This window comes from Callorhinus ursinus, unplaced genomic scaffold, assembly GCF_003265705.2.
Source record: "Callorhinus ursinus isolate GAN/ISIS: 27379988/994484 unplaced genomic scaffold, GSC_fseal_2.0 scaffold23, whole genome shotgun sequence".
NCBI classification, from domain to species: Eukaryota; Metazoa; Chordata; class Mammalia; order Carnivora; family Otariidae; genus Callorhinus; species Callorhinus ursinus.
Genome location: NW_027397085.1, coordinates 3,142,469 through 3,163,406, shown reverse-complemented (window position 1 = coordinate 3,163,406; position 20,938 = coordinate 3,142,469). Strand labels below are relative to the sequence as shown.

Here is a 20,938-nt window from a genome sequence, read left to right as displayed (position 1 = left end):
AGCTCTGGAAGCCCGTTTCTGGACTTCTTTAATAGAATAACCTCCTAATTTGTTTAATAAGCCACTGTAGACTAACTGCTGTTTCTAACCTTAATGCAATTCCTGATACACAAGGCTCTCTCTTTTTTCTTAAAAAAAAAAAAAATTGTCACTCTTTTCTTCCAGACTAACAGAGGTTATAGACTAATAGCATGATGAGGCCAGAATTTAGGCTTAAATGGATTACCTTTAAGACAAGCCAAAGAAACACTGCTTCAGGTAGTAGCTAATAAGTATTTATTCATTTGCTAATTAAAGGTTAAAACTTGAAATTTCTCATCTGTAAAAACAGGACCTAGGAAGTACACTCTATCTTAAAGTTACCTTATAGGTGGTATTCATGGGATTTCCCCAAAGGTGGAGAAAGTGGCAAATATAGTTTTTATTTCAAACGGTTTTGATAAATTCTTGACTAGAGTCATAATGCATTAAGGCAAGTCTGAATTTTTTTTTCCCAGCACATCTCTGTTTTACATCAGGGAGGACATGCTGTGTCTTCTCACTAAACATCCTTTCATGGTTAGATCACTGTTGCCTTGACATCAGGTGCCTTGTAGAAGGACTCTTAGGGGCTAAAGTATGTGTGCAGGACTGAGAAAAGGGAGATTCCCCACTGCAGGACTCACTGCCTGTGACTGAGGATGTGGGCAAGTGACAAAAAGCACACTGAACTGGGACACCAAACATGATTCTTTTGTTTGGCTGTGTTCAGCAAACATTTAAGGATACCTGCTCTGTGACAAGCACAGTGCTGGACCCTGGGAAAGGACTGGCAAGACATAGGCACTGACCTCCATAGGTCTCAGGCGCAGCATTTTGAGCTCAGGCTATAATTCTAATCGACCTTGGTGAAGGAAAGGTGTTTCAGGAGGCCCTCATCAGTTTAAAGGCTGGTGAACAAATGCCAGTTCCAGACAGGTGTTACACCAAAGAAATCTGCTGAACCAGAGCATTTTTCTCTCCTACTTTAACAGAATCTAGCTGCTTATTCTCCCACCAGGGATGCTCCTCTCTGCAACTCAGACCTAATGAATCTGCTTTCATTTCCTGGGGGCCTAAACTCACGAAATCAGCAGAAATGGTAAATAAAAGCAGAGCATCAGAAAACGATGTTCTAGCCCTGGTCTAGCATTATCTCTATAAACCTTGACAAATTATTTTTCAGTGTTCTCATCTGGAAAGTGTTGTAAAGTGAAGAGCTGCAAAGTGAACTCTGCAAAAAGTGTGAAAACTTTTTGCTAGTAGGTGAAGGGATACAAGACAGGACACCGCCCCTCCCCCCCGCCCCCATGCGCCACTTTGGCTTGCGGATTATCTGGAGCTTAAGTCACTTTAGACCCTGAAAGCTCAAGAGAAACTTTTGTCCTCCCTTAACCACACAGAAGAATCTAAATTGGGGTCTTTTCCAGAGTAAGGGTTATTAACAGAGATAAATTTTATCTGAGTGAGCCATCTGTATGGTAGGGCAAACATCTAATTACCATCTTATCGCTCTATGAAAGTGCCTTCCTTTCATCTGAAGTCCCAGACTCCTATCTCCTTTTTAGTTCAGAATGACATATATACCTCATTGTGCCTATTTTTGTAATTTCCACGTCTATGTGGAGTTCCTCATCCCTATGCCTATTAAATTTGATTTTTCTCCTGTCTCATGTGAATTTGATTCCTCGTGCAGCTAGATGGACCTTTGAGGAGACTGGAATTCTTGCTCCCCGACATAGGCAAGTGCAAAAACCCAAGGCCAGAGGCAGCGACCTTCAAACTATCACCAGGGCTAGGCTTTCAAACTGACTCTTCAAGCGCACAAGTACCCTAGCGCTAAGCTAGAGAGACTGCGCATGGGCCGTTAAGGCCCTTCCCAGTACCCGTAGCTTCCCTTTAGGTTTTGGTGCCGCCCACCACCAAAGCCCTCGTTTCCGGTTCAGCCCAGGAAGCTTCAGAGTGTTTCTGGCCTCCGCTTCCCTGGGCCGACCATTTCGCCAGCGTTTTTCCAGGTCTTTCGGTTGCTGGGAAAGGTAGTTGCCAATAAAGTTTCCCCGTTTCAAAGTCTGGCAGATTGGGCCGGGCGCATCCTCTGTCCTCTTGCTCATTGCCCTTAGTCTTTTAGGCTACAGGCAAGGAGCTTCAAGGCGTCATGGCCAGGGGCCGGGCCGGCCCGGCCGGTCTGAGGCCAGCTTTCGTTGCCCGCTCGCTCTCATGGTTTTTGGCCCCCACGGCGTCCGCCTCAGCGTGAGCGCAGTCCCTCCGCGCCTACGGGCTGCCTTGCGCTGGACCCCATGGCCTCCGAGGCTCCGTCGCCTTCGTTGTCGCCGTCGTCGCCTCCCTCCCCTGAGCCTGAGCTGGCCCAGCTCAGGCGGAAGGTGGAGAAGTTGGAACGCGAGCTGCGGAGCTGCAAGCGTCAGGTGCGGGAGATCGAGAAGCTGCTGCATCACACGGAGCGGCTGTACCAGAGCGCAGAGAGCAACAACCAGGAGCTCCGCACCCAGGTGCGCGGTCCGCCTCCAGCCCCGCGCCCCATCCAGCCCAAGGGGAGGCTTCCGAAGCCTCTGATAGCCTCGGAAGGGCTCCCTGGCAGGGGCGGAGAACTGCTCTATAGAGTATCTGAAAGAAATAAAAGTTCACGTGTATTATAATTCCAAGTACATTTGAAGCTAGTCTAAGAGTTAGGGTTCCTGGATTTGGATAAGTGCGCGAGCTGCTGGTGGGAAGTGAACTTCATTACCTTACTTTTCATTCTCACTTGTGACGTTCCCTTGGCATTAGGAACATTTATGTTATTTTTTATGCATCACTTTTGAGTTAAAGCTCTGGACTTGAAGCGGAATACCATTTATCACTCACTCGGTGTGTGAACTGATGCTGAGCTCAGTTGTCCATAAAATGAGTGTTAGTACCACACAAGTGAAGGTTAAATCAGATTAAGCATGAACAAACAGTTTTAGAATTTTACAAACTGTTGAACACTATGCATGTGTCAGGTTGTTTTTCTGGGCATTTACCAGCTTGAGTTTTCTGGTGAAAGTAGGGGGGCTCAAACTGTCTTTGTTAGAGACACTACATGTTCATAAAATGGGGTAAAGATAAGTATTTAACTGTCACTTTTTAATTTTAAAAAGGAGCGTAATATTTTTTTCCAGCTTGATTTGTTGGGCAGTTACACTCTCCCAACAAGTTATTTCCCTGTAATTATTAATGTAAACTTGTGTAGTCCTTTGTAATATATTGGTATATTTCCTAAAACTGCACATAAAGGCTGTACACTGAAAAATCAGCAAACTTTGTTGTGCTTTTTTATCAAATGATCTATGAAAATAACTACTGAGATGTAGTGCATTCTGTCTGTTGTATAGGTTGTTAATATGACGTTATAGAAAATAGTGTTTGTGTAATAACTGGTTTTTGAACACTTAAAATGAATGCATAAGGACTCTGCTAGGAGACTACACATATGGTTAAACTATCATGCGGAAAGGGGAGCAAAATATCCCCTTAAAATTCCTTTTAAAAAACCCTTTTATAATTCTAAATTTTTATTTTATTTTTTTAAAAGATTTTATTTATTTGACAGCGAGAGAGCACAAGCAGGGGGAGCAGCAGAGACTCCCCGCTGAGCAGGGAGCCTGATGCGGGGCTCGATCCCAGGACCCTGGCATCATGACCTGAGCGGAGGCAGACACTTAACCTACTGATCTGCCCAGGCACCCCTCTATATTTTTAATCTAAAGATCTAAAAGAGAACATTTTTTCTAGCCTTTGACGGTGAGGTACAGGGAAGACAGGCCCTTCTGAGGCAGTCACCTCTCTTCCTTTCTGCTGCAGTTGTGTAGTCCTAAGACTACTGTCTTCTGTTTAAAGAAAAAAAAAGTGCATTTAAAGCATACAAGTGAGTATTAATATATTTAAGTGAATAGGTAATTCCAGGTGGAGGACCCTGAATAATACTAGATAATTTAATTTGATGAATGGGAATTAATGGTTTTTTAAACTAATTTTTTTTTTTAAGATTTTATTTGTTTATTTGACAGAGAGAGACACAGTGAGAGAGGGAACACAAGCAGGGGGAGTGGGAGAGGGAGAAGCAGGCTTCCCGCGGAACAGGGAGCCCGATGCGGGGCTTGATCCCAGGACCCTGGGATCATGACCTGAGCCGAAGGCTGACGCCTAACGACTGAGCCACCCAGGCACCCTTTTAAACTAATTCTTTAGGAAGAACTGCTAACTGATTAAAAATTTTAGTATAGAAACATTCTTACTGTTAGAAATAAGGGAGCATCTTCACAAAGTCCTCTTAATTTAGTTCACGTAAGTTCATTTTGGAGGGAATATTTTGAGGTTAAGCAAGAGTATAAGAATAAAAACATTTCCCTCTACAAATGTGAAAGGTGAAAGAAAGTTAATTATAGTATTTTTAATTTTTCTGAAAAGGAAACTAGCTGCTTTGGTACTAAAACTTCAAGAAAAATAATTATTGTAATTTCAGGAGAATGGTGTGTATATTATTAGATTGCTAAATGATTTAATTTCCTAAAGCTGTGTTTTCTTTTAGGTAGAAGAGCTCAGTAAAATACTCCATTGTGGGAGAAATGAAGACAATAAGAAGTCTGATGTAGAAGTTCAAACAGAGAACCACCCTGCTTGGGCAATCTCAGGTATTCAGCTTATAGTGAAGATATCTTAGTGCTGTTACATTCACATCATGCTAAGTTGGAGTTTTCTTTAAATTTAAAACAGACATACATCTAGATCTGAGAACTGTTATGTTGACTTCTCATATGATTTGGTATTTTCAGATAATCTCTGTGTTCTTCTGGTGGGAAAATAGAAATGTTATTCTATAAATATATAATAATGCTAATGTGTTTTTGGTGGCACTTTAACTGAGTAATGTTTGCCGTGCTGTGAACCATTTACTCATGTCTGGCCTTCCTTGAGACCAGGCACATGTATTTTCTTGTTGATGCATTCCACTTAGCATTGTGTTCAATGTCAGTGTCTTAGGCCCTTATGGGAGTGATAGCTCACAGCCATGACCTCATGAGTGACATTGTGAGGTAAAATAACTGAGCAACTGAGTTTTAATAAATAGGGATCAGAAGAAACGATCTTTCCATTAAGTTTTGCCTTGTTTTATTCAGTATGTAATTTAACTAAATTGCTAAACACAGCATTGTTATTAACATTACATATTTGTATGATATATTTTATTTATTTATTTTTTAAAGATTTTCATTTATTTGACAGAGAGCGAGCGAGGGAACACAAGCCAAGGGGTCAGGTGGGGGAGAGGGAGAAGCAGGGAAGCAGGCTTCCCGGTGGGGAGCAGGGAGCCCAGTGTGGGGCTAGATCCCAGGACTCTGGGATCATGACCTGAGCCGAAGGCAAACACTTAACGACTGAGCCACCCAGGTGCCCCCATGATATATTTTTTTTTAAGTCATCATTATGAGAGAAATATGACAGTAAAAACAACCCTTGGACTTTTTTTTTTTTTTTAAAGATTTTACTTATTTGACAGACACAGCGAGAGAGGGAATACAAGCAGGGGGAGTGGGAGAGGAAGAAGCAGGCTTCCCGCGGAACAGGGAGCCCGATGCGGGGCTCAGTCCCAGGATCCTGGGATCATGAGCTGAGCCGAAGGCAGACGCTTAACGACTGAGCCACCCAGGCACCCCATAACTCTTGATCTTTATTTCCATTGTCATTTGATAATGCAACAGTATTCAGGTAGTATGTGATTGAGAGTTGCTCTTTTTTTTGACAGAACAAAACCTATTACCTGTTTTCTTTTTTTATTCTTGCTATGGAAATCCAAATCTACCTTTTTTTTAACTTTTATTTTGACAGCGAGGATACTGAAGGTGACATTAGAATCGAAGATATATACTTCTGCCATTTTATCTGCACCATCCATTTAATCGTTAAATTGTATACAGCTGTAAAAATATGATATGTTAGCATTATGTGCTGTTTTATGTTCAGTGCTGGTGGTTTGGAATTAACTTCTCCTTGTATACATTTTTCTAATATGATATCACCTAATTTGCTTTTGCTACAGATTATTATTATCAGACATACTATAAGGATGTTAGTCTTCCAGATAAAGTGGCTGAACTCTCAGTTCAGCAAGATCAGGATATCGAAGCTTCTACTTTTAATTCTGAAGACCAGTCACAAATAGAAAATGATGCTTACACTGGTACCGATATAACAGAACATGTTAAATGTGCAGAAGAGGACCATTTTGCCTCAAATTCAGATTCACAGGTAATGAGATGCTTAACATGAAACTCTTGATGCCCAAAATGTATCATTTATTGTTATATAGAAAAAGAGACTTCTTTAGCCCATTACAACGTATACAAGGTTTATAAACATTCTATGTGTAATGATACAGTGAATATTACAGTTTTTAAGAAACAAAAACTGGAATTTATTAATATGTGTAATTGTTTTTCTACTCTGTTCTAAAAATTAATGATGTACATAAACTAAAAGAAAATTTGTCTCTGTATTTTCACTCAGTCAAAAAATTTGGGCAACAGCCACAATATCATGTTCATACTAATTTTTTTTTTTTATATTTTATTTTTATTAGAGAGAGAAACAGCATGAGAGGGGAGAGGGTCAGAGGGAGAAGCAGGCTCCCCACTGAGCTGGGAGCCCGATGTGGGACTCGATCCCAGGACTCCGGGATCATGACCTGAGCCGAAGGCAGTCGCTTAACCAACTGAGCCACCCAGGCGCCCCCTAATTTTTTTTTAAAGATTTTATTTTTTTAGTAATCTGTCCATCCAACATCAGGCTCAAACTCACAACCCCAAGATTAAGAGTCTCACGCTCCACTGACTAAGCCAGCCTGGTGCCCCCACATTAAAATATTTTTAATGCTTACTTTATGTCATACATCTTGCCACTCTTGCCTGAGTGTCATATAATTTTTTTTTGTTTGTTTGAAGCAGGATCCCAGTAATTCCAGGATCCCAAGATTCAGTATAACTTTTTGGTGTGTGATATCTCACGTTATCTATAGCTTTTTCCTCCATCTCTCTTTTTCAAATTTTTTTTTCCCTTTGAACCTGTAATTATTCTTAAAGAATATTTCAGAGTCTGTATTTTGTAGATAACTATCTTATGGTATCAGGCATCTGTTTTTGAGTAATGGTCACACACTTTTAATGTCTTCAAAACTAGGTTAAATTGAATTAACTAAACACTAGTAACTTTTTTGAGGTGAACCAAACTGCAATTGATAGTCATCTCTTTCCATTGCAGAAATTGAAGCCTTATTGTTTAAAATTGTTTTAAGTCTATTTATTGTTCTAATTCGGCTAACTTTTAAAGTGATAGAAGGAAGTTTTTGTCTTATTTGACATGAATGTACCTTACCTAGGAGCCAGCATCTGTATTAGCAGCAGAAGATACGTCCTTAGAAGGTTCTTCATTAGCTGAAAGTTTGAGAGCTGCAGCAGAAGCTGCTGTGTCTCAGACTGGATTTAGTTATGATGAGAACACTGGACTGTATTTTGATCACAGCACTGGTTTCTATTATGATTCTGTAAGTATCTTGGACTGTTTAATGTTATATGGTTGTATACTTGCTGCTTGATACCAAGTATTAAACCTTAAGCTGAATTAAGAAAAGCAAGAAACTGCATTGAAAAATTATATTTGATTCAAAGTTATTTGACATGAGTAAAGAGTTGTAAAATAGCTACATTTCTGTGTTTTTAATTAAATAAGTTAATTGTGATTGTATAAGTATTTCTTATACTTAAGAAAGATCTGATCTTTTATATGTAAAGTAACACAAAAATGTTAGAGCATTTTTTAATAAAAGCAGATAGTTAACTACATTGTTGTAAAATGTTTAAGAACTTAAACGAACATTTTTTCATAGAATTTTAAGGAAGTGACATTGTTAATTCTAGGCTTGGTGTGAAGTTTTTAAAAATTGTTTCAAGTACTTATGAATCCATTCGAACTCTAGAGGAAACCTTTTTTTTGAATTCTCAATAGCATGTTTATTATTAGTTTAAAAGTTCTGTGGCTTTTAAGCATTTCACTTTAAAAAAAATCAATATTAGGACTGAGAACTAGGGAAATTTGTGTGGAATCAAGACATGTAATGGACCACTAACTAGGACAGAAGCTAAAAATAAAGTTCTTGATTTATAATTCAGTGTTACGGCTGTTGACATCTGGTACTTAATTGTATTTCATTCAGGATTTGATGACAATGACGATGGAACTTACATACCTATATACCTCAGCCTTAGTGGTCTAGGAACGTGATCTGGTCCTCAGAAATTATCGAATGTGGTACCCAAAAGTGAAGCAGATTTTCACCATTCCAGTCACTGGAACTATTGTTAACTAATCTAGGGAATATAATGATAATACTAAATATCTTAGAAAAGGATTTCATTAGCTTGTTGGTTTGTACTTGGTATACTTTCTAAATCTCTTATAAAGAGAGAATTTTCTTTCACAGGAGTATGCTAATTGACCATGCTAATCAATACCCAGGAACTTAATGTTTAAACTCTTATTACCAAAGAGACTAGCTATTACTTGTTTGGTTTTGAGGAAAATACAGAGTTCACAAGTATATGATGTTAGTCTTCATCATTCTTCTACCTTCCTTTCTGTATCTTTCCTCCTGACATCTCTTCTGTAAATGGTTAGCTATATTCTGTTGCTTATATGTTTCAGTAAATTAGGGACTTCATTGTTTTGCCCTTTTTATTGTACTAGTTTTCATTTTAGTGTAATTAAATAGTTTTTCTTAAATTTTTGAAAATGTGTTTTAGACTGAAAGACATAAGAGATAAAACAAGTTTGAGTTGTGAAAGTTTTATTATCACTGGTAATAAAGATTAGAAAGCTTCCATTCAGTTTTTTAGTTATGGAAAAGATTGAATTCTAAATTTTTTTTTTTTAAGATTTTTATTTATTTATTTGACAGAGAGAGACACAACGAGAGAGGGAACACAAGCAGGGGGAATGGGAGAGGGAGAAGCAGGCTTCCCGCGGAGCAGGGAGCCCAATGCGGGGCTCAATCCCAGGACCCTGGGATCATGAGCTGAGCTGAAGGCAGATGCTTAATGACTGAGCCACACAGGCGCCCCTGAATTCTAAATATTTTTGTAAGAGATCCGTAAAGTGAGTTAAAGACAAAATAAATTGCAGTAATATCACAGAAAAATACTCTTTTCCAGGCAGTTTTACTTGCTTAACCTTAGTATATCATAAGACATTTCCGTATCTTATCTGCATCAATTTATAATGTAAATAAAATATACACTGTTGAATTAAATCTTGGTTATAGAGTATGGGCCAGTATGTAATAAATACAGACGTTTACATAATTTTTTATCTTTCCAGTTTTTATCCGTGATTTGCCAAAATTCATTTTTTGCATGGTTCTTTTACTTATTACTTACAGTAGAACTAATTAATGAAGATAGTCTGTTTCTGTATATAAAATGTTGTCTTTGAGCTTAATTTTATTTTTGAATTTTTCTTCAGGGCTTTTAGTCATGAACACTAAAAAGCAAGTATTGGTTTTATGACACTGAAAGGAGGGTTGGGGGGGTTTATACCAAACCATTATTGTGTAATCATAAGGATAATGAGTCTGGAATTACTTTTTCTGTGGTCAGTTTTTTCTGATGCATGCCTTAGTTTTCATGACTTCTGAAAGGTTTTTTGTTATCATTTTCATTAATGTATTAAGTTGAACCATATGAAATTGCTGCTTCTCTAAGTTTGAAAATGATTAAATATTGGCAGTTTCTTGAGATTCAATTTAATATTTAAATGTATTCATTTTTTGTACTAGGAAAATTAGAGCAAATATTGAATGGTAAAGTATTTTGGAAACTCAGGAGCATTTTTCACTCTGTCATCTTTACTCATTATCTTCAGAAAATAGTAGAGTTCTTAAAAGAAAGAAACATTGACTATTTTTGAATATATTTGGCATTGTTATTAAGTTTATTTTTTTATTTTATTTCATCGTACCTGACTAGAACTTACCGTTTTCTTGACTTTGAAAGGAAAATCAATTATATTATGATCCTTCCACTGGAATTTATTACTACTGTGATGTGGAAAGTGGTCGATACCAGTTTCATTCTCGAGTTGATTTGCAGCCTTATCAGACATGTGGCACAAAACAAAGTAAGGATAAAAAATTGAAGAAGAAAAGAAAGGATCCAGATTCTTCTGTAACAAATGAGGAAAAGGTAATGTCTTCATAATTTTAAAAATTTACTTAATGATGATATAATTATGTCAGAGTTTTTGATGAAACTGAAAATCATCATCTAGTAACTCGGTATTTCAAACATACCCATTAAGATATCAGAATCTATCAACCAAGGAGCATTCACAGGGGGCACAGATGGACTTTTTCACAAATTCTTAGTCACTAGAAATAAAAGGAATTTCTTAAAAGTCTGAAGGAGGTAGATTTAGGGCAGATAAAATACTCATGTGTTACATAATTTGGAAGAAGAACCGTCAGACCCTCAACCAATAAGTTGATGTTGCGGCGCCTGGTCGCTCACTCAGTTAAGGGTCTGCCTTTCGCTCGGGTCATGATCCTGGGGTCCTGGGATCAAGCCCTGCGTGAGGCTCTCTGCTCATCGGGGAGTCTACTTCTCCCTCTCCCTCTGTGCTCTCTGTCCCTCACTTGCTCTCTCAAATAAATAAATAAAATCTAAAAAAAAAATATAAGTTGATGTTATTGCACAATTCACAATAAAAGCACAGATTGTAAGTAGACATAGATAAAAGTTCTGCTTCTTAGTCATGTTGAGCAATTTCTTACCTGTTATGTTAGCAAACATTAAATCAGTTGCTAGCAAATATAGGATATGTATGTATTTATTAGAAGTGGAAATTGGTGTTTTTTTTTTTTTAAGGATTTATTTATTTTAGAGCGAGAGAGCAGGAGAGGCAGAGGGAGAAGAGAGAATCCTCAAGCCGACTTCCCACATTGTGGGGACCCCAATGCAGGTCTTGATCCCACAACACTGAGATCATGACCTGAGCCAAAACCAAGAGTCGGTGGCTCAACCGACTCAGACACCCAGGTGCCCTTGGTGTCTTTTGGGAAAAGTAGATTGGCCATTTGTATCAATAACCATAAAAATGTTAATATTCTTTAAATGGAACATCTCATTTCAGGTAATATTTTTAAAAATCCAAAGAGGGGTGTCTGGTGGCTCAGTCGGTTGAGCGTCCGACTCTTGATTTCAGCTTAGGTCATGATCTCAGGGTTGTGAGATCTAGCCCCATATTGGGCTCTGTGCTCAGCGTGGAGTCAGCTTGGGATTCTCTATCTCCTTCTGCCCCTTTCCTTGCTCATGTTCGTGCATGCGTGTGCTCTGTCTCTGTCTCTCAAATAAACAAATAAAATCTTTAAAAAAATCCAAAAAAAGAAAAATGCCTTTGTGTAGTTATATAGCAATATTTTTAAGAACAGAAAAAAATTAAGAGTTCAAATGGCCTGCAAGATATTGGTTAAGAAAATGATAGTATGTTTAATTGAAAAGCATTCTTTAGGCCTTAAAATGGTAATTCATAAAGATGGGGGAATTTAAAAAATGCTTCTGATACAAGGTTAAATTTAAAGAAGGAAGATATAAAAAACGTTACCAGTGCTCTTATGTGTATTCCCCAGACAGATAAGGTTGGTGGTTTATATGCCAATTTGTTATATTGGCATTTTGTGAATTGTGGCAACTACTAGATACTTCACTCTTAAAATTTTATCTAATATTTTTCTCTTAACCAAAGAGAAAAGTTTTTTAATGTATAATACTAAAGTTCACATATGGAATTAGGTTTCCTTTGGATTTACTTTCTCTATTTGATTTGTTTGTATTTCTCTTATTTTCACTGACATACCTAGGAATAAAAGAGAATGTGACTAAATAGTAAAAATGATTTTTCTGCTTGCTTTCAAGACCTCTGTTTTAATGATTTCTACCTGTTGCTAGTAGTTGAACTATTTGAAAGTATAGGTTTTGAAAGTACTTCTTTCTAACAATAGATAAGAACATAGAGGGTCCTTAAATGACTTTTCCTGACAAACTAGAGAATGAAATTTGAAAGTGTTTTGTAAGATTTTAGCTCCCATAACTGCTCTTCTTTACCATCCTTCTTCAAAAGTGTGTGAACTCTAGGATAGGAACTTAAAAACAATCCTGATAGGATTTTGAGAATTCCCCAAAGATTCTAAAAGGTAGCTGTGAAGCATGGGAGACCATTTAAGACATCGTCATCTTTTTTTTTTTTTTTATTAAGATACTCTTGAACCTCACTCTTTGCGAGTGGGGGTATGGTGGAAAGAGATTGGCATAAATAACTTGAAATATGCATATATGCCTCAATGTCCACATGTAGGCCTCCATTCTTATTTCTTAATGAATATTTATCTAACATTCTGGACTGGTAGATGGTTTTTAAGAATAGCACCTTTGGCATTTTCACTCATTCCCACTCCACATATGTTTTCCTATAAGCAGTAATAATAATAAAATATACAGGATTGGAAACTGCTTTTTTTTTTTTTTTAAGTAGATACAGGTAGGGGAATTTTTGCCTATAATTCACAGTGGCCTTTAAAGCTCCTCATAGTTTTTCAGCTTGTTTTCCTTGTTCTTGCCTTTGATGAGTTTGTATTGCTGGGAGCATACATACTTTATCATACTGTGAGTGTTTAGCTGGTCTCCAAACTGAATTTATGCTACTGTTAAAAATATGTGTTTAAGATGCTCTCATATTTTATAAAATAACAGAAGACCATATGAATTCATTTCATCATGTTGCTTTAGGTAGAAAGAAAATTCAGAGTATGTTACAAACCAAAGCAAAATAACTGATTCTTTTAAGTTTAAAATAATAGATTTGTTTATTTGTCATAAGGTATGCCTACTCTACATGTATAATAAATAATAAAAGGCTTATGCTTGCTAATTTGGAATTTTAGAATAAAAGAGATGTAATGGATTCATCTATACTTTAAATTGTTTTGTATAATCAGACCAACTATATGAAAGTACTAAATGTTAGTAAAACTGTAGCTCTGCTACTTTAGGTACATCTGGATCTTTGTAAAAATTTTTTTAAAGATTTATTTATTGAGAGCGCGCGCATGTGTGCCGTGCGCAAGTCAGGAGAGGCAAAGGGAGAGAGGCTGGGCGTGGAGCCCAACTTGGGGCTCGATCCCACAGTCCATGAGATCATGACCTGAGCCAAAACCAAGAGTTGGATGCTTAACCGACTGACCCACCAGGCATCCTACATCTGGATCTTTAAATCGCTGTTGTAATTAAAGTTGATTCTGTATTGTATGTGTTTTGATTTGATTATTGGTTAGAAGTTCAAAAACAAAATTTAGGGTAAATATATTCTCTAGGCTTGCACTATCCAATAAGGTAGCCAGCCACTAGCCTCATATGGCTGTTGAGCACTGGAAATGAGGCTCGTCCTAATTATGGTGTTTTGTTAAGTATAAACTACAGTATACTCAGTTTTGAAGACTGAAAGTCTTGAAGTACAGAAAATCCATGTAGAATATTTCATTAATAGTGTTATAGTGATTAAATGTTATTTATATATAATAAAAGATAATATTTTGTAAATACTGGAGAGATAAAAGGAATTTCACCTGCTTTTGCCTTTTTAATGTGGTTATAGGACATTTTAAAGTATATATGTATATATATATATATATATATACACACACATATATATATATACACATACTAGGACATTTTAAAGTATACATATATACACACACACACACACACACACATATAGACGTATATAGCTTGCATTGTATTTTTGTTGGACATGGACAGAAGTGGGCTAGGCCGTCGCATGGTCCAAGCAATATGTGATAAGGGCCTGGACTGGGACAGTTAGGGAATAGTTAAGGAGAATTGGGATAAAGTGTAAACAGTCTATAGCACTTGGAAATGGATTCCATGTGGTAGTTAAGGGGATGTCAAAGATAACTATAAGATTGTTGATTTGGGTGATAAGAGGATGGGTAATGTCATTAAGAAAGAATATGAGAGGAAGAGGGGGTTATAGGTAATAGGTATTGGTATTTCATATATAATGTTGTACATATATCTTCACTAATTTTTTGAGACATTTAGCATTAAACGTTAGAAGATGGTCATGTTTAAGGTATTTTCCCCTTGTTCCCACCTCCCCACCTATGTCTTTCCAGGATTTGAATTCAGAAGATCAAAAAACATCCAGTGTTGAACATATAAGCTGCAGTGAGGGAGAAGATTTTGCAAATATGAAAAAGAAGGCCAAAATAGACATTCATTACAAAAATAGTCCCCCCAAATTTATTGTTCCAGTTAGCGGAAAGACTACAGAATCTTCTCTTAATGAAAACATTTATAATTCAACATCATTTAAAGATGAGAAAATCATGGAGACTGATAGTGAGCCAGAAGAAGGTGAAATTACAGACTCTCAAACAGAGGACAGTTATGATGAAGACATTACCAGTGAAGACAATGTAACTGCAGAAGATAGTGAGGATGAAGGTAAGTAAATAACTATTGTTTAATTTTCTGTAAATAACCCAGTCTGGTCATTGTAAAAGAGCAACAGAGTTAAAAATGTTAGTAACTCTTGTATTTGCCAAAAAATAAGCGGACTGTTTTAAACATTATTTTGTATATGTGTGTGTGTGTGTGTGTGTGTATATATTTTTTGAGATTTTATTTATTTGACGGAGAGAGACATAGCGAGAAAGGGAACACAAACGGGGAGAGGGAGAGGCAGGCCCACTGAGCAGGGAGCCCGGTGCGGGGCTCAATCCCAGTACCCTGGGATCATGACCTGAGCCGAAGGCAGACGCTTAACGACTGAGCCACCCAAGCCCCCCTAAACTGATTATTTTAATGACATTGTTGAAAATTATGTGATCTACCAACAAAGTGGTCTCCAGTACCATTGTGGTTATTTTTAGAGGGAAGAATTCGAATAAATGACTAATAGTTGGACCTGAAAGTTTCATTGCATTGAATGACCTAGTCAGTAGAACAAAACCAAGTTACATACATTCTAAGGTATATACTAAGGCTATTTTGGTGGGTTAGATATTTGTAGTCTACTTTTGTAACTGAGGGGAAAAAATAAGTTGCCTTTAAAAAGTGTAGTCCAGGGGCTCCTGAGTGGCTCAGTCGGTTAAGTGAGCTCCCTGCTCAGTGGGGAGCTTGCGTCTCCCTTTCCCTCTGCTGCTCCCCCTGCTTGTGCTCTCTCTCTCTCTCTCTGTCAAATAAATAAATAAAATCTAAAAAAAATGTGGTCCGTGAATTCAGCTACATAGGTATTATGGTAAATCTTACATTTAAAAAATATATATTTATTTTAGAGAGAGCAGGGAGAGGGGCAGAAGGGAGAGAGAGAATCTGGAGCAGATTCCACACTGAGTGTGGAGCCTGATGCAGGGCTTGATCTCCCGACTCTGAGATCACGACCTGGGCTGAAACAAGGGTCGGGTGCTCAACTGACTATGCCACCCAGGCACCCCAAATCTTTTATTTTTTAAACTTGAGGTTGTAAAGACATACTTTTAAAGCCCAGGATTTTATATTAGGTTATATGAGCTTATTTTGTTCTCGATGAAGTTTCTCTCACTTTTATTTTTAAAGCAGGACTCAGTTTTTCTGAGTTAATATAAAAATTCCTGTTTAGGATATTTTCAAATTCCAACACCTTAAAAAAGAGAGAGAATTGTTTATATTGTAATTGTTATAGACCCTGAATATCTTTAGGTTGATCACTTTAAATTGGTAAGTGTTAAAGCCTTATCAAGTATGTCATATAGCAGAATTTAAGAAGGTTGTTTCAAATAATTAAGATTTTTGATCTGTACTTTTTTTTTTATCTTAAAGATTTTTATTTGAGCAATAGAGAGCACGTGAGCAGGGGTATGGGGAGGAGCAGAGGGAGAGGGACAAGCAGACTCCATGCTGAATGTGGAGTCCTACACGGGCTCAGTCTTATGACCCTGACATCACAACCTGAGCCAAAATCAAGAGTCGGATGCTAAACTGGTTGAGCCACCCAGGCACCCCTCAATACATTTTACTTTATGGATGCTTCCTATTCCTGCCTAGAAATTTTTTCCATAGCATTTGAATTAATACTTACACATTTCTTTCTTTAACAGATGAAGAAAAAATTTGGCCCCCCTGTATTAGAGTAATTGTTATTAGATCACCAGTATTGCAGACAGGATCACTTTTTATCATTACAGCTGTAAACCCTGCTACAATTGGAAGGTAAAAATGTTTAATGTTATTATGTTTGTGTATTTATCTTACTCCAACGGATTGTATATTCCTCAACCAGTTATAAAATGTGCATGGTACTTGTTGAATAGGCAGACACTGAATGACATCCATGTTCCTCCCTCTCCCACTCAGAAAATATTGTTGACCCTTATCTCTGTCACAGAAATTTTGTCATTTTCATCCTTTTGTACTGCCCTTTCTGGTTTAAATTCCTTCATTAAATCCAGGGTTTGTCCATTATTTAATCCCCTTCCGATGTTTCTTTTACCCCTTTGTAATTCATAACCAGCTTGGTAGAGAGGTAGGTTTTAATCATGAGTAGGATAATTTCATTACTTCCCAGTGGGAAAGAAAATAATTCATATTCTGTACAAAATCTTAGTTTTAAATTCTTGAAAATAGTATGGTCCTTTTACATATAGTAATAGAAGGGAGAATGTAGTCAACAGATCTGGAATGATTGATGTTAGTACAAAGGATATGCTGTTCTGGATGTTTATTATTATTTTTTTATAAAGATTTTTATTTATTTAGAGAGGGAGAGACAGCATGTGAGTATGGGGCAGAGGGGGAGAATCTCAAGCAGACTCTGCACTAAGTATGGAGCTTGACTTGGGGCTCAATCTCATGATGAGCCGAAACCAAGAGTTGGACTCTTAACTGACTGAGCCACCCAGGCACCCCTAGATGTCTATTATTAACCTGGGGTAGATGTATCAAAAAATAAAAGTAATCCTGGAACTTCTTTCAAACAGGAAATTTAGAGTAGGATTAAGGAAATGACTTAAGTGTGATAGAGGGACTTGCATTTTAACATTTTCTTTTAAAACAACAATGACAAAATCTTAAAAAATACCATTTCTGTGTTAATTGTGTTTAATCTATATATGGTTCAAAAATTATTAAAGACACTTTACTTAACTCTGCAGAGAAAAAGATATGGAGCATACTCTCCGAATCCCTGAAGTTGGTGTTAGTAAGGTAAGCTCTTTGATTTTTCAAGTATAGCACCCTAGATATGATTTTATAAACCCTCATTATGACAGGAAGCTTAGGGGCTTTTTTATTTAGTAGAAAGTTTAATAGTCCAGGTATTAATGGAAATGAAAGCAATTCAGATTTGTTTATTCCACTGCTTGCGAGAATAATTATCAAAATTAGAGTAAACTAAATGATGTTTAATTTTTAACAGTCTGGAGCAGGAATAGAAATGTAGATTAAGTAGTAAAGTAATACCCATTTAACAAATACTTATTGAGTGAAATAAATGTTCTTGATATGGTGGTTCAAAAATGAATCAGACCTGGATTCAGGCTATTTTATTAGATGGTTACTGTTGAGTCCAGAGTATATTACAACTCAAGAACTATTTGTCCTCTACCACCCAAGGCTTTTATAGCTTTTCCTAGTTGCTCCTCTAATGGTTTCAGGAAAAAGAATACTTGGGTTTTTGAAACAAACAAAGCAGCATTGCAACTTTAGTTACAAGTAGAAAAACAAAAGGTTTTGCTACCGATACTCTTTATATTTGCTATTTTTCTTTTTCTTTACTGTATTTTCTGTAGTTTTTCCCTCTCTTCCATGGTGGTTATCTTTTTCTGACCTTTCATCATCCCCATTTTGTTTCTATTTAATAGATTATAATATGGATCTAAAGTATACATTTTATGTGATTTTTGTCTTTTGAGGATGAAATTTGTTTTCCATTATAGTTTGAAAGTCCACTTATTTTTTACTTTGTTTCAACTCATTCAGAAGGGAGGAAATTTTCATAATCTTAACTCTGACCAAATTATCTTGCTTTTTTACTTTACTATGACCCTTCTGCCTCCAAAGAAAACCCACTCTGTGATTTAAATAGCCATTCAATCTAAAATATAAGTAGTTCTGTAGTGGCATTTCTGCTCTTTCTTTCTTTAAAACTAAGATATTCACTGGTGGGGTAAATGGTTTGTTACTGTATGAAATCATTTTGACAATATATATCACATGTCCAGATAGATGAAAAAAATTAAATAAAAAACCCTGGACAGTGGATAGGGGAAGACCTCCTAAGTTTAAAAAAAATGAGAAAAAATCAGAGAAGACATAATTTTGAGTAATTTTAAGTTTGAAGTTCTTGTCACGTTAAACAAATTTGAAAGGCAGATTACATGGGGCACCTAGCTGGCTGAGTCAGTAGAATGTGGAACTCTTGATCTCGAGGTTGTGAGTTTGAGTTCCATGTTGGAGGTAGAGTTTACTTAATAATAATAAAAAAGAAAGGCAGGTTAGGACAGTAAGACAAATATGACAAAATATATATCTTTTATGTTCTAAAATCTCATACAAATTCATTTTTTTCAAACCCCACTGTGACACTAATAGATAAGTGAGCAAAGGCTATAAATAAACAATTCACAATGCAGGGGATATCATTACTTTGTGAAAACCATTCAGTCTTTCTAAAAATTTTAAGAAATACGAATGAAGTCAAAATGTCAGTTTTCATTTGTCATATTTATTAAATTTCACTCCTGTTGGGAGCATAATTTAGAACAGCTCTTTAGAATAAGGTTTCAAGTCAAAAGACTTGAAACTATTTAAATACTTTGGTATAATTATTAGTATGCTAAAGAACCCAGTTGAAAAAAAATGTATGAAGGACATGAAGAGAAAATATACAGAAGAGGAAATCCATGGGGCTAAAAAATATAAGAAAAGGTTTCAGTCTTTGTAGTAATTGAGGAAATGCAAATTAAAATCACGATAATGAGATTTAATTTCATACCTTTTATGCTTGCAAAAACTGAAGATTCTGACGATACCAAATATTGGTTAAGACTATATATTCTTTTTTTTTTTAATTTTTTATTGTTATGTTAATCACCATATATTACATTATTAGTTTTTGGTGCAGTGTTCCATGATTCATTGTTTGTTCATAACACCCAGTGCTCCATGCAGAACGTGCCCTCCTCAATACCCATCACCAGGCTAACCCATCCCCCTCCCCCCCTCCCCTCTAGAACCCTCAGTTTGTTTTTCAGAGTCCATCATCTCTCATGGTTCGTCTCCCCCTCTGACATACACCCCTTTTCTTCCTCTCCTGTTATCTTCTTCTTTTTCTTTTTTCTTAAAATATGTTGCATTATTTGTTTCAGAAGTACAGATCTGTGATTTCAACAGTCTTGCACAATTCACAGCGCTCACCGTAGCACATACCCTCCCCAATAAGACTATATATTCTTGGCAACAAGAATTCTTCTAGTTTGCTTTTGGGAATATAAATTGGTACAACCACTTTGGAAAACAATATGGCAGTATCTAATAAAGTTTAAGATTTGCACGTACTGTGACTTAGCACTTTCATTCTTAAGAATATACTCCTGAAAAACCCTTGCGTTGTCTACAGGAATGTTGCATGTATAAGAATGTTGATAGAAACATCTTAAAAAATAGTAAAACCTTGGGGGAAAAAACTGGATGTTCATCAGAATATGTTGAATCCGTACAGTGAGTTTTACCATTCAGCAAAATGGCAAAACTGTACACAACTGGATGTACCTCACAATATAATATTAAGCCAAAGAAACAAAATAAAAGAAATATGTACGGTAGCATATGTTTGTCAGAACTTATCCAACTGTAAATGTAAGACCTGTGAATTTTCTGTATATGAATTACATCTCAAGAAAATATTCATACAGTGTAATTCCCATTATGTCAAGTTTAAAGCAGAATAAACATGAATTGTTAATGGATGCATACATACGGGGTGAACGTAATCGAGGCATCATGATTAAATACTGAGCCTTTGAAAAGAAAGGGTGTGGGATGGACAGAATGAGTTACACATCCATGAATAATAATTTTTCTTTTAAATATCTGAGGCAAGGGGGCCTGAGTGGCTCAATTTGTTAAGTGCCTGACTCTTGATTTCAGCTTAGGTCATATCTCAGGGTCTTGAGATCAAGCCCCATGTTGGGCTCCATGCTCAGCATGGAATCTGCTGGGGATTCTCTCTCTCTCCTCTCCCTCCGCCCCTTCCCCCACTCACACCCTCTCTCTCTGAAATAAACTAAAATCTAAAAAATAAATACCTGAATCAAATACGGCAAAATTTATTAAAGCTGGGTCATGGGTAGACCAGTTCAGTATATTCTTTTGTGTGTTTGGAACACTTTATAGTTTATAAGAATTTTTTTTCTTTTTTTTTTCAAAGGTTTTGTTTATTTATTTGACAGAGAGAGAGAGAGCACAAGTAGGGGGAGAAGAAGGCTCCTCGCTGAGCAGGGAGTCCAATGTGGGGCTCAGTCCCATGACCCTGGGATTGTGGCCTGAGCCAAAGGCACTGACAGCACAAACTGACTGAGCCACCCAGGCACCCCTGTTTATGAAAATTTTTAAGAACAACTTCACTGGGATACAGTCCATATCCTGTATACAATTTAGGCATTGAAAGTATATAATTCAAAGGTTTTTTGTATAGAGTTGTATGGCCATCACCACAGTCAGTTTCAGAACATTTTCCTTTTTTTTTTTTTTTTTAAGATTTTATTTATTTATTTGAGAGAGAG

General features: G+C 36.7%; 1 protein-coding gene across 4 annotated transcripts in view; it reads left to right on the top strand.

Annotated features, from left to right (window-relative positions):
- The first annotated feature begins 1,947 nt into the window (after positions 1–1,947).
- The window catches only part of AGGF1 (angiogenic factor with G-patch and FHA domains 1), a 57,425-nt gene continuing 38,434 nt past the window's right edge, over positions 1,948–20,938 (top strand). For 3 of the 4 annotated variants that reach the window (XM_025892496.2, XM_025892495.2, XM_073905301.1), the window contains exons 1-8: positions 1,948–2,525; positions 4,586–4,688; positions 6,095–6,303; positions 7,430–7,594; positions 10,098–10,286; positions 14,291–14,621; positions 16,256–16,367; positions 17,309–17,360. In XM_025892496.2, the coding sequence (XP_025748281.2) occupies positions 2,316–2,525; positions 4,586–4,688; positions 6,095–6,303; positions 7,430–7,594; positions 10,098–10,286; positions 14,291–14,621; positions 16,256–16,367; positions 17,309–17,360 (1,371 nt within the window). In that variant the 5' untranslated portion in view covers positions 1,948–2,315. The remainder of the gene's footprint in view (positions 2,526–4,585; positions 4,689–6,094; positions 6,304–7,429; positions 7,595–10,097; positions 10,287–14,290; positions 14,622–16,255; positions 16,368–17,308; positions 17,361–20,938) is intronic. The other variant, XM_025892497.2, reaches the window with a different exon arrangement.